General features: G+C 48.9%; 2 protein-coding genes across 2 annotated transcripts; both read left to right on the plus strand.

Annotated features, from left to right (window-relative positions):
- The first annotated feature begins 529 nt into the window (after positions 1–529).
- LOC133170763 (C-type mannose receptor 2-like) lies at positions 530–4,803 on the plus strand. The gene is made up of 18 exons (XM_061303894.1): positions 530–830; positions 905–1,009; positions 1,097–1,123; positions 1,495–1,697; positions 1,766–1,872; positions 1,987–2,099; positions 2,166–2,210; positions 2,279–2,434; positions 2,521–2,603; positions 2,814–2,925; positions 3,012–3,059; positions 3,125–3,292; positions 3,657–3,767; positions 3,852–3,959; positions 4,085–4,167; positions 4,431–4,495; positions 4,615–4,677; positions 4,794–4,803. Exons 1-18 carry the CDS (start codon positions 656–658, stop codon positions 4,801–4,803), a joined length of 1,782 nt encoding a protein of 593 aa, XP_061159878.1. The 5' UTR covers positions 530–655.
- A 392-nt stretch (positions 4,804–5,195) lies between these two features.
- Positions 5,196–9,658, plus strand: LOC133170570 (uncharacterized). The gene is made up of 19 exons (XM_061303606.1): positions 5,196–5,273; positions 5,411–5,522; positions 5,585–5,632; positions 5,708–5,875; positions 6,133–6,258; positions 6,337–6,438; positions 6,512–6,541; positions 6,606–6,740; positions 7,015–7,167; positions 7,319–7,453; positions 7,547–7,695; positions 7,769–7,889; positions 7,962–8,013; positions 8,083–8,149; positions 8,220–8,347; positions 8,418–8,470; positions 8,529–8,702; positions 8,794–8,939; positions 9,014–9,658. Exons 5-19 carry the CDS (start codon positions 6,153–6,155, stop codon positions 9,116–9,118), a joined length of 1,656 nt encoding a protein of 551 aa, XP_061159590.1. The 5' UTR covers positions 5,196–5,273; positions 5,411–5,522; positions 5,585–5,632; positions 5,708–5,875; positions 6,133–6,152; the 3' UTR covers positions 9,119–9,658.
- Positions 9,659–11,986: the final 2,328 nt, after the last annotated feature.

Below are 11,986 nucleotides of genomic sequence, written 5' to 3' on the forward strand. Positions count from 1 at the left end.
AGCCAGTCCATGATGCCGTGATTTACTGGGTCAAATGTTTTTGGTTGATGAAAATCCCGATAACTTGTATTTTGATCATCTGATGTTCTCTATGAAGATCCATTCGTGTCCTTCCGGAATCCATATTGACTGTCAGCTAAAAGCTTTTTTTTTTTTTCTTTTCCTTCAATCTTGTTTTTCTGTGAACAGTCAAAGATCTTGGAGAACAGAGCGAGTAGAGATACGGCAGGCCTGTAATTCATGTAATGCTACCAGTCTATCCCCACATTTACTTGAGCTATTTTCATGTCATTGACCAGATGAAACGCTTCTGCAATTTCACCGCTCACTTTTCTTATTCATTGTAATCAGTTGAGGTTTTGTTTTCACTGCTCTTTACAATCTCTACTACTTCTTTGGTGCCAACTGCACCAAGAAATAGTTAAGCCTTCCGCTATATATATACACACATATACATGCAATATCTGCATTTTTTTTTTTGTCAGATGCTGGTTGAGGTCTGATCCCCTCAGCCGTCTACCCTGTTTCAGTAGCTCCAATTTGTGTTTGCAAACGGCACTGTTATTGCTGCTTTGGTTTGAATATTTCTCGATGGTCCCCCTGTCTAACTCAATTCCTTTTGAGCTGAGAAAGTCGATCACCCGCAGCTCAACGGATGACTCGTCCTCCTCGCTCGGCTCCTCTTGATGATGTCGTTCATTCTGGTACAGGTTACTTCACGGGTCTGACGAACGCATCCTCTCTGTGGTTGGGCGCCAATGTCCCCATCAATGACGAAGGCAGCGAGTGGACTGACGGAGCCTTGGTCACTTACGGCCACTCGACTTCAGGTCTGTCGGAGACTGTTGTCTGCTGCCATTTGGAGGAACGGAGGAGCACTGAGATCTTCTCTCCCGCCCCCCAGGTTCCCCCCAGGATAATTGTCTCTCCTTCCTCACTGGCAACGGCAACTGGCACTACGACTCGTGCAACGAGAAGAGAGGTTACGTCTGCAAGAAGAGAGGAAATGGTAAGTGAGAGGCAACGCCCCACCGACTGACTGTCATCGCCCCTTGACGTCTGTCTGTCCCTTGACGTCTGTCTTTTCCTTTCGCAGTAAAAGACGCTACGCCGGCTCCTGACTGTAAGTCGCCTTCGACTGCGTCGAAAACAATGACCCTGGAGTCACACCATGCCAACCGACAAATTCTGTGCTTTTTCGTTTTTATGAAGTACTCAACCACAAATGTTTTTTGCATCGTTTTACCTTGTACAGCGGCACTTTGGTTGTTTCTCAAGCGCCAAGGTGAATGTTGGGGAATCCTTTTCAAAATGTAAACGTCTCTGATGCCATTGGGCTAAGCTAACCAAGTCGAGTACCGGATCCTTCCAATTTGCCCGAGAAAATGTAGATTTGGCCAACCGTGACCCGCAAATTGCCCTTTGCTCAAAATGGTGGACTGGAGGGCAAAAACAGGAGTGTGCTCTGATCTGTTCCCCAAATTGTGCCCTCAGCCAACAAGTGCGCTCCCGGGTGGCTCGACCACGGCACCAACTGCTACAAGAATGTGGAGGAGCCCAACGGTTGGCTGGGGGCCTGGCACCACTGCGTCCGGATGGGCGGCGACCTGCTCTCCATCACCTCCTCGGCCGAGGAGGACTTTGTGAAGGGCACCATGAGCGAGGACACCCCCTTCTGGCTGGGACTCTCCAACCAGGTGAGACGGAAGCGCAAGCGGCCGTCGACTGCTGCGACAAGTGGGACTGTTGTTCTTTTCCCCCCCAGAAATGCGACAAGTTCTGGTGTCGCTTTGAAGGCGGGAGCCAGAAGCTGACCTGGTCCGATGGCGAGAACACGACACACACCAACTGGGCCCCAAATCAAGGCAAAAGGTAATACGTAACAACTTTGCATGCTGTTGTCAGGCGGAGGAGACAATTTTGAAAAGGGCCACTTGGGGAAAGGGGAAAAAAAACGGTAATTGCTTGTTTCTTTTCTCCCGACAGCGCCGACATTGCGTCCTGCGCCTACGTCAACCAAGGGGGAAAGGGTGAGCCCGGCAAGTGGCGGTCTGGCTCCTGTTTTTCCTCGTTGGCCTACATGTGCAAACGGCCGCTGAGTAAGCCTGCACGTCTGCGGTCACGTTGCCGTTGAAAGGCGCAAACGGTCTTTTATTTTTTTGCAGGCTGCCCGAAGTGTTCGCTCAAAAGTGGTCCTGCTGTAGTGAAGAGTGAGTCGCAGCACACTTATTTGCACTTGAACATCTTGTCATGGTCATGTTTTTCTTTGTGGCCCCAGCCTCCGACTGCCACGAAAACACCTTCCGCTATGGCGATTATTGTTATCATTATGAGAAGACGGTTGAAACCTTTGACGTTGCCGAGAAATTCTGTCTTGCCTGGGGAGGCCACCTGGCTAGCGTCCACTCCAAGAAAGAGGCCCAATTTGTGTATGGTGAGCACCAAGAGGAACCGCCGCAGTCGTCATTTGATTGAAGCTCTTCTTGCCCTGAAGCTCGTGTTCTCCTTCCTTTCCTCAAGATCACTCTCAAACCTCACAATCTGCTTTTGTGGGACTCAAGAAGGAGGACGACGACTACGAGTGGAGTGACGGAACAACTTACGTAAGTGAAATGCCTTTTGAAAAAGTCATTTTTCAAAAAAGTCCAAATTCGAGTAGGATAAAAATAAAAGTGGACATAGGACAAATGTTGCTCGAGGCTTCAAATTTTGGATTGTTTTGGAGGGGAAATGGGCAAAACTTGGGCGCGAGTGAGCGATTGCCAAGGAAGGGCGTTGGGAAGCCGAGTCCAACATGCTCATGTCGTCCGCAGGACTACAACATTTGGAAAGATGGCACCAAGGGGGACTGCGCGTTCCCAAATTCTGTTGGGGAGTTGAGTGCCAGCTCCTGCACAACGGAGCGGCCATTTGTCTGCAAAAGAGGTGCAAAGGCCCCTCCCGAGCGCTCCTTCTGCACACATCAAGCATTTGCTCATATTTGTAACCCCCCCCGCCCCCTTCCCCTACAGCCAAGCACGGAGGGGTTCCACAGCTGCCACCATTAGTCGGCCAGCCGGGTAGGTGTCCTGCACTGCCGCCGTCTTACGCTGTCTTGCGCGGTCTTACCCCGTCTGGCTCGCAGAATGGACTGCCACATGCGGCTGGTGGCTGGACGACCCAATCAACGACTTCTGCTACCTGATGTTCCGCCAGCCCACCAAGACTTGGAAGGAGGCGCAAGCCAACTGCCAACGCCTCCAAGGGAACCTGCTCAGCATCACCGACCGCGAGCAGCAGGCCTTTGTGCAGGGTAGGCGGCCATTTGTTGGTGTCACGAATGGATGGATGGATGGATGGATGGATGGATGGATGGATGGATGGATCAAATGAATGGTGTCGTTCCAAAATGCGCCTCATGGGCTCAATGAGCGGGTCAGTAAAGCGTATCTCTGGAAGATCCACCGAAGAGCACCCCAATCTACTGACTCTTTCAAAACCGGACTTAAAACTCACCTCTTGAGCATTTCCGTAATTCCTGTTCCCATATCCTGGTTGTCGTCCAGTTGTTTTATACTTGTCCTTGCACTTTGAGATTCTTCCGAATGTAAAGTGCGTTATAAATATAATGTATTGTTATTATTAGAACCTGTTCCACCTTTGCCTTGGGTCCACAGGTTACGTCGGGTCTCTGCCCTCTCTGTGGTTGGGCGCCGATGTCTCCACCACGGAAGATGACGCCCAATGGACTGACAGATCCCCGTTCACTTACATCCACTCGAGTGCAGGTCGGTCTGAAAGGATGTCTGATGCTTGTCGGCTGCACTTTGGAGGAACGGCGGAGCGCTGAGATCTTGTCTCCCTCCCTCCAGGTGACCCCGGAGAGGGCAAGTGTCTTTCCTTAATCACTAAAAGCAGCGTCTGGAAGCACGCCACGTGCGAAGAGAAGAGAAGCTACGTCTGCAAGAAGATGAAAAAAGGTGAGTAAGTTGTGATGCTCCGCTAGCTGTCATCTGTGCTCTGACGTTTGTCTTTGCCCTGATGTCCGTCATTGCCCCGACGTCCGTCTGTACCCTGACGTGTGTCTTTCCCTTTCTTCTTGCAGGAGTGGAAGAACCCCAAATTGTGCCCTCAGCCAGCAAGTGTGCTCCCGGGTGGCTGGAGCACGGCACCAACTGCTACAAGAAGGTGGAGGAGCCCAACGGTTGGCTGGGGGCCTGGCACCACTGCGTCTGGGAGGGCGGCGACCTCCTCTCCATCACCTCCTCGGCCGAGGAGGGCTTTGTGAAGGACACCATGGGCAAGGACACCCGCTTCTGGCTGGGACTCTCCAACCTGGTGAGACGGAAGCGCAAGCGGTCGTGGACTCTGCAGCAACAACTGGAGCCGTTTTCTTTCCCCCCCCCCAGAAATGCGACGACGTCTGGTGTCGCTTTGAAGGCGGGAGCCAGAAGCTGACCTGGTCCGATGGCGAGACAATGGATCACACCAACTGGGTCTCAAATCAACTCAAAAGGTAAGCCGTAACAACTTTGCATGCTGTTGTCAGGCGGAGACGCGTAAAGGTTCTGGAACCAATTTTGAGAAGGACCACTGAAGGAAATTTCCTTTTTTTTTTTTATAATCTACCGACAGCCCCGACGTCGCGTCCTGCGCCTACGTCAACCAAGGGGGAAGGGGTCAGCCCGGCATGTGGAGGTCTGGCTCCTGTGATTCCTCGTTGGCCTACATGTGCAAACGGCCGCTGAGTAAGCCTCCACGTCTGCGGTCACGTTGCCGTTGAAAGGCGCAAACGGTCTTTTAATTTTTTGCAGGCTGCCCTAAGGGACGGACGTGTTCCCCCAAAAGTGGTCTTGCTGTAGTGGAGAGTGAGTTGCAGCACGCTTATTTGCACTTTAACCATGTGGTCGTGGTTTCCTCCTCAATGTTCTCCATTGCGGCCTCAGCTTCCACCTGCGACACGGGCAACCTACTGTATGGCGATCATTGCTACTTTTACTCAAAGCTGTACAAAGATTGGGAGGATGCCGAGAAGTTCTGTGTTGCCCAGAGAGGCCACCTGGCTAGCGTCCACTCACTGCAAGAGGCTCAATTTGTGTTTGGTGAGCGCTAAGACGAACCGCCGCAGTCGTCGGTCCCACAAAGCTGCCGTCATTTGGCCGACGAAGCTCTTCTTGCCCTGAAGCTCTTGTTGTCCTTCCTTTGCTCAAGATCACTCGCAAAGCGTTTGGTTTTCTTGGCTGGGACTGAAGAAGAAAAGCGACAACTACGAGTATAGTGACGGAACAGCTTTTGTAAGTAAATTGCTGACGGACTTTGGAAAAGTCATTCTGCACGAGCTAGGTTGGGAAAGTTGAAATTGGAGCACAACAATTGCGCGGAGGAAGGGCGTTGGGAAGCCGAGAGTCCAACACCCTCATGTCGTCCTCAGGACTACGACACGTGGCAAGATGGCGCCACGGGGGACTGCGCGTTCCCAAATTCTGTTGGGAAGATCGGCGGCAGCCCCTGCACAACGAAGCGGCCATTTGTCTGCAAAACAGGTGCAAAAATGTCCCTTCTGAGCACTCCTTCATGCATTTACTCATTCGCGCTCCCCCTGCAGCCAAGCGTGGACGGCCTCGACAGCTGCCACCATTAGCCAGCCAACATGGTAGGTGTCTCGCACCGCCGCCGTCTTCTCCGCTGTCTTATGCTGTTTTGCCCTCCTGCGCCGTCTGTCTCGCAGGCTGGACTGACAAATGCGGCTGGTGGCTGGACGACCCCTCGGACGACTTCTGCTACCTGTTCAACTTTCAGCCCGCCAAGACCTGGCAGGAGGCGCAAGCCGACTGCAAAGGCCGCCAAGGGAACCTGCTCAGCATCGCCGACTCGCGCGAGCAGGGCTTCGTACACGGTAGGGCGCCATGGATTAAAATATATTGGCCGTAAACAAGTGGATCAATTCTTATTCGCCAACATGAAGCAAACGAGAAATAGAAGCGAGATATGGCCAGCGTTGCTCGGTTGTTGTTGTTTTTTCTTGTTGTTGTTTCACTCTCTGTTGCAGTATTGTTAGCGCTTTGTCACGGCTGTGCCGCACCCATCAAGTTGTAGTGCAGAGTCAAGTGTGAGTCGTTTTGGAATCTTGCATGTTCTCCTTGGGATCCAAAGGTATCGCCAAGCTTCTGGCGATGAATGATAAAGCCTCCCTGTGGTTGGGCGCCGACGCCTCCATCAAGCGTGACGGCGACAAGTGGACTGACGGATCCTCCTTCTCTTACCTCCACCCGAGTGCAGGTCGGGCTGAGGCTGTTGTCAGCTGCACTTTGGAGGAACGGATGAGCGCTCAGATCTTGTTTCCCTCCCTCCCTCCAGGTGTCGCTGAAGGGGGGGAATGTCTTTTCTTGCTCACTGGCAGCGGCGACTGGAAGCGCGACAAGTGCGACAAGAAGAAAGGCTACGTCTGCAAGAAAAGAGGTAAGTGAGACGTGACGCCCCGCGGTGGACCGGCATCACGTGTCGACATCCACGTTCTGGTTCCTGCTTCTAGGAAAGACACATCTGCTGCCGCCACATGACGGTAAGTCGCCTTCAACGTCTCTGTAAAAAAAGATGGAGAGAAGTCAACGGTTGTGCTCTCACAGGCTACAAGGAGGAGCTTCACTGCCAAGACGATTGGAAATCCCTCGAATGTCCCGATGAAAGAGTCATCCGCATACGGTCGGCTTTCCATGGACGGAAGGATAGCGACGTCTGTCCGAGTGGCGGCGGATCACGCGGTAAGAATCCTCCAGTGGCATCGTTGTTTTTGGCTCGCTGTCCTGGAGCCGTTTCTGTCATGAGGTTTTCACACGCCGTCAGCGTTGGCGGTAAGTTGTTTGTAACATATAACTGGAAAACGATGAAAAAGAGCTAAGCCGGGCGCTTTTTGGATTCCTCTTTTTCTAATAGTCATTAACCATTAAAATCCTCTACGTCCTGTGACAAGTTGAAGTCAGTATGTAAGTGTGCGAATAAAATGTGCGTGAAATGGTGGTGTGTTGTCACTTGCAGGTGGCTGCAGGGTGGAAGGGGCTCTCCGTCACTTCAGAGGATTGTGTGACAACTATCAGATTTGCCCCATTTACCCCTTTTACCTTACGGATACGGACTCCTGCCCTGGTGTCTCCAAATACCTCCGCGTCGTCTACAGCTGTGAGAAGAAAGGTGGGCTTCACATCCTGACACTTGCCGATGATGTGCAAGGAAAGAATCCAACGGATCCCCAGATAGAGCGTCGGCTCGGAACGGGTGACCAGACGTGAGAATGAATGAGCGAGCTTGCCTTCCACATTGTCTTTTTTTTGTCTTTCTTCAGTGTGTCTTGATCGTCTGGGCATCGCTGACGGGAGAATCCCAGACTCTTCCTTTACAGCCTCTTCCTCTGCGATCAATGCCGAACCTTACGAAGCGCGTCTGGGGGGCAGCGGTTGCTGGAAGCCATCCAAAATCCGTACGTAAAAAAAAAACAAAAAAAAACCACAGCTCTCCGTCGTAGTTGCTGGTAGTTTGGTATCCTGAGCAACGGAATGCCTTCCGCCCTCAGTCGGCAGCTGGATCCAGGTGAACCTCGGTCAGAACTTCAAGGTGACAGGCATTGAGACCCAGAAGTGTACATACCAAGGGCAAAGTTCCAACGTATTTGCGATGCAGTTCAGTATTGACGGAGAGACTTGGTATCGCCACCCAAAGCAGGTGAGCGGTTGTCTACTCGTTTCGTCATCCAGGCTGTTGTTGTTCATTGCAAACGCGCGTGTTTTGTTTCCAGCCTTCTGTGGGGACGTATATTCTAACCAGGCCCGTCTTCACCAAGTACGTCCGCCTCCTGCCAATGTTTTCGGGCCTACGCTTTGACGTCTTGGGGTGCACGTCTGACGACACCGCTCTCAGTGAGTACGACGTTTGGAGTGCAGTGAGAAACTAGCAAGAAACGGGCTTTGATTTTCCCTTCTGACCCACAGACGTCTTATGCAGCAGCACAGCCGCCGACTTCGACCTCGACGGTTCAATGACGTGAGTCAGACTTGGTATGACGTTTCTTGCCAAAAAGCCTCCTCCTTACTAAACAAACTACTTCCGCAGGGTGCGATGCCCACTGGGCTGCGCCCAGGCCGGCTACAAGGTCTATGGAACAGGAATCTACGACCAAGTATGTTAATTACCGCACGACCTGCAAGCGGCGTTCTTGTTCTATGTCTGAGACCTTCTCTTGAGTGCAGGACTCAAACATCTGTGCGGCTGCTATTCACTCGGGCATCATTGAGATGGGAGGAGATGTGACTTTGCTGAAGAAACTGCCACAGAAAGCCTACAAGAGCTCCACCTGTAACGGAATCATCTCGGAAGGGTGCGTGCTCCCCTCTCACTGGCGAGTCCACTCAAAGATGTCCGGCTCATTCTCACTTTACTGTCTGCAGATACGTTAACAAATTGGCTCCGTCTCCGTCTTACACTTTTGAGGTGTACACGGGTGAGTAGACCGTCCAGAATAGAAAGCATTTCTTCACCTGACGCCATCTTGCGCGCAGAGCCGAGATGCTTGGGACCTGACTGGGAGGAGTTTGCGGACTTCTGCTACAAACGTTTTAATGATACAAAGAAGTGGTACGACGCTCAACACTTCTGCAGGAGTCTCGATGCCGAGCTGGTGTCTATCCGCTCCGAGGCTGAGCGGGATTGGCTGCACGACCTCGTGAAGCTTGGTGCGTGCGCGCTAGGCGTCGCTCACATCGGCTCGATATCTGCCGTATCTGGAAAGCGAATGAGAGCTCTGTTGCCGTTTGTCCTCTGCAGCCCCTGGAGACACGTGGACCGGACTCAACGACCTGGTCAATCGCGGCAGATTCGTGTGGTCGGACCTCCGGAAGGTGACCTTCGCCAACTGGGCTCCGGGAAAACCTACCGGCCTGATGGAGAATTGCGTGGCCACCTTGAGCCAGGTAGGTGCAAAAAAGATTGACCCGCTCGCCGAAGACAAGTTTAGATTTAAAATCAATCTCATTTTGACTTTCAGTCTGGCAAATGGAAGAAGATGTCCTGCATGCAATTAAACGGCTACGTGTGCAAGATGCCCACAGCGCGTTATCCGGTGGATTTGGGAAGTGCCAGTTGCGAGTAATCCTATGAATGCAATTGACCTTGCATGATCATCCTGCTTGGTTTACCATGCCTTTTGATTGACTGATTGATTTACCATGCATTATTATGATTGATTAACCATGCATTAGTCGTCTTGTTAGTTACCATGTGTTATTATTCTGTTTAAGTTACCATGTTCTTTTTACATGTGCTATTATGATTATTATTATTTTGTTCAATTTACCATGCATTATTATGATTGATTAACCATGCATTAGACGTCTTGTTAGATTTACCATGTGTTATTCTGTTTAAGTTACCATGCATTCCTCTTCTTCTTGACTTAACATGTGATATTATTATTTACCATGCGATATTATGATTTACCATGCAATATTATTATTTTGTTCAATTTACCATGTTGTTATTCTCTTAGATTTACCATGCATTTTCATAATTGATATTTCATTTACTTATTGTTAAATTTACCATGCATTATTATTCCATCTGTTGTTTGACCATGTTTAATTGACCCCAAAAAAACAATAAAATAAGAAAGACAATTGGTGTCACCTGTTAACTCCTTGAATAGTTTACTGATTTGGACAGGGCAATTTTATAATCTGCTCAATTAGATCATACTTTATTATTCCTGATGTACGAGTATTAGTCAGACCTCATGACGCCATTTGGGTGCATTTTTGCATGGCTCTTTGTAACAATCTGGAAAAAGACATGTACTCTATTGCTTTCCACGTCATGAAATCCATCCATTGTCCTGAAGTGCTTATCCTCGCGAGGGTCGCGGCTAGCCTATTCCAGCTGGGGGCACATCCTGAACTGGGTGCCAGGCAGTGGCAGGACCCACATCATTCCCATCACCCCCCTTCCAAAAAAAAAGAAAACAAGTAGGAGCGGTCAATCGGCCTGTCATGGGAGGAAACCTACGCATGCAGACATGCAAACCCCGCACAAGATGGCACTAAAGCCTGCGCCTAACGTACTGCACAAATCGAGCATTGGATATCAAAATTCCACCACACTAGTGTCGTGTTAAAGAAAAAAAAAAAAAAAAGTCACAAGATGGCATCATGTGACTGTTTCATGCAAAGATGTGCACTGCACTTTTGAAGCACTGAACCCAACTGACCCAAATTGCAAATAGGCTACATAAAATACATCTGGTTTTTTTTTTTTATGCTCACTGTGGTACCTCTTTCTTTTTTTTTTTTTTTTTTTTGCTTTTGAAAGCTTTTGATTGTACAGACCACTAGTGGTAATGCTAGTATTGGACAAACCTTCACACATCATAATACAAGAGAAGCAAACTAAATCAAAACATACATTTAGCATACGCAAGCAGAAATAACAAATGGTCACACCATAAAGATTTAATTGGATGCAAACAATACTATAAATATCATAAGCACACAATATAGTATAAAACAGTGGTTCCCAAAGTGGGCGGATCTGGGGGGGCGGTGAGGATGAAAGGGGCGGTAGGGGGGCGGCAGTCCAAAGTCGAAGTCAGAAGTTTGAAATCTCTGACTGCTATCAAGTGCTGTGGAACAAGGTCAAGATGTACTTTATTGCCTTCCCAATATCAAATTTAGTAGAACGGGGCTTCAGTGCAGTCGCCTTGCTTCTTTCCAAGCAAAGAAACCGACTGAAAATTACTGACCGCGGGGATCTACAACTTCTTCTTAGTGAGTTCCAGCCTGATATTGAGAAGCTTATGTCCCTGCACCAAGCACATCCATCCCATTAATATTAAGTGTGAGACAATGAAAGTTACTGGTGGAATGTTTATTTACCATTCTATGTTGCTGAAACAGTTAAAACTGCTAAAAAATAAATTGGTTTACTAAATTGGGTCTTATTTGTGAAATACACATTTGTGTTTAACCTTTCTGTTGAGAGATGCTCTCAATTCTACATTTTCCTATTGTATGTTTTGTCAGAATATGTTTAAATCGTGTTATTTTCTTGGAACCACCTGTGATGACCTGTTAAGTGGGCGTGTTTGATAAAAAGCCTTCCTGCATGCTGCACAGTGGGTCCCTACAAGCTGTCGGCGCAGTAGTCGCAGTGAATGGTGTGCAAACAGAGTTGATCGTCCTCCTCGTCTTTCTTTATTTCATTCCACTGAGTTTGGTGCGATTGTGTTCCTCACAAGTACCTGCTGCTGTATGGCTACTCTACCAACAGGTTATGGGCCCAGGTAAACCCAACACCGCATGTTCCCACCGACGTACTGGTGATGATAGCACGCTGCGAGCACCATGAGCGGACGGGCTGCAGAGAGGAACAGTTTTGCTAGCCGCTGGTCGCGGTTACTGTTCGACGGTGATGAAAAGAATTACGAATTAAGGGAGGCAAAGTTTTTGCGATTGCAGGATTTGAAAGACGTTATCTTAAATGAGCCCACAACCGAGGAAGAAGACGAACTACAGCAAGACGCTGGAAAGAATGAGGAAGCGTATGTATGGAAGTTTATCTGTGCCATCGGATTTTGAATTCGATTTTGTAGCACTGAATTTTTTTACATCCAATTTTTAACACTGAATTTTTTTTTGCGTCTAAATCAGACTTTGAATTTTAAAAGCCATCGAATTTTTTAAGACATTGAATTTTTTTACACTGAATTTTTTGAGACATTGAAAAAAATGTCTTAGGAAAAAAAAATTCAGTGCTAGAAATTCGATGGCTTTTAAAATTCAAAGTCTGATTTAGATGCAAAAAAAATTTCAGTGTTAAAAATTGGATGTAAAAAAATTCAGTGCTACAAATTCGAATTCAAAATCCGATGGCACAGATAAACTTCCATACTGTTGACATCAGTACACCAACCAGTATGTATAGCATACTCCTGCTAAAGAGCGCAGTACCGTGGCCGCGGCGCCATCAC

The sequence above is a fragment of the Syngnathus typhle genome, linkage group LG17 (genome assembly GCF_033458585.1).
Source record: "Syngnathus typhle isolate RoL2023-S1 ecotype Sweden linkage group LG17, RoL_Styp_1.0, whole genome shotgun sequence".
In the NCBI taxonomy this organism is placed as follows: domain Eukaryota; kingdom Metazoa; phylum Chordata; class Actinopteri; order Syngnathiformes; family Syngnathidae; genus Syngnathus; species Syngnathus typhle.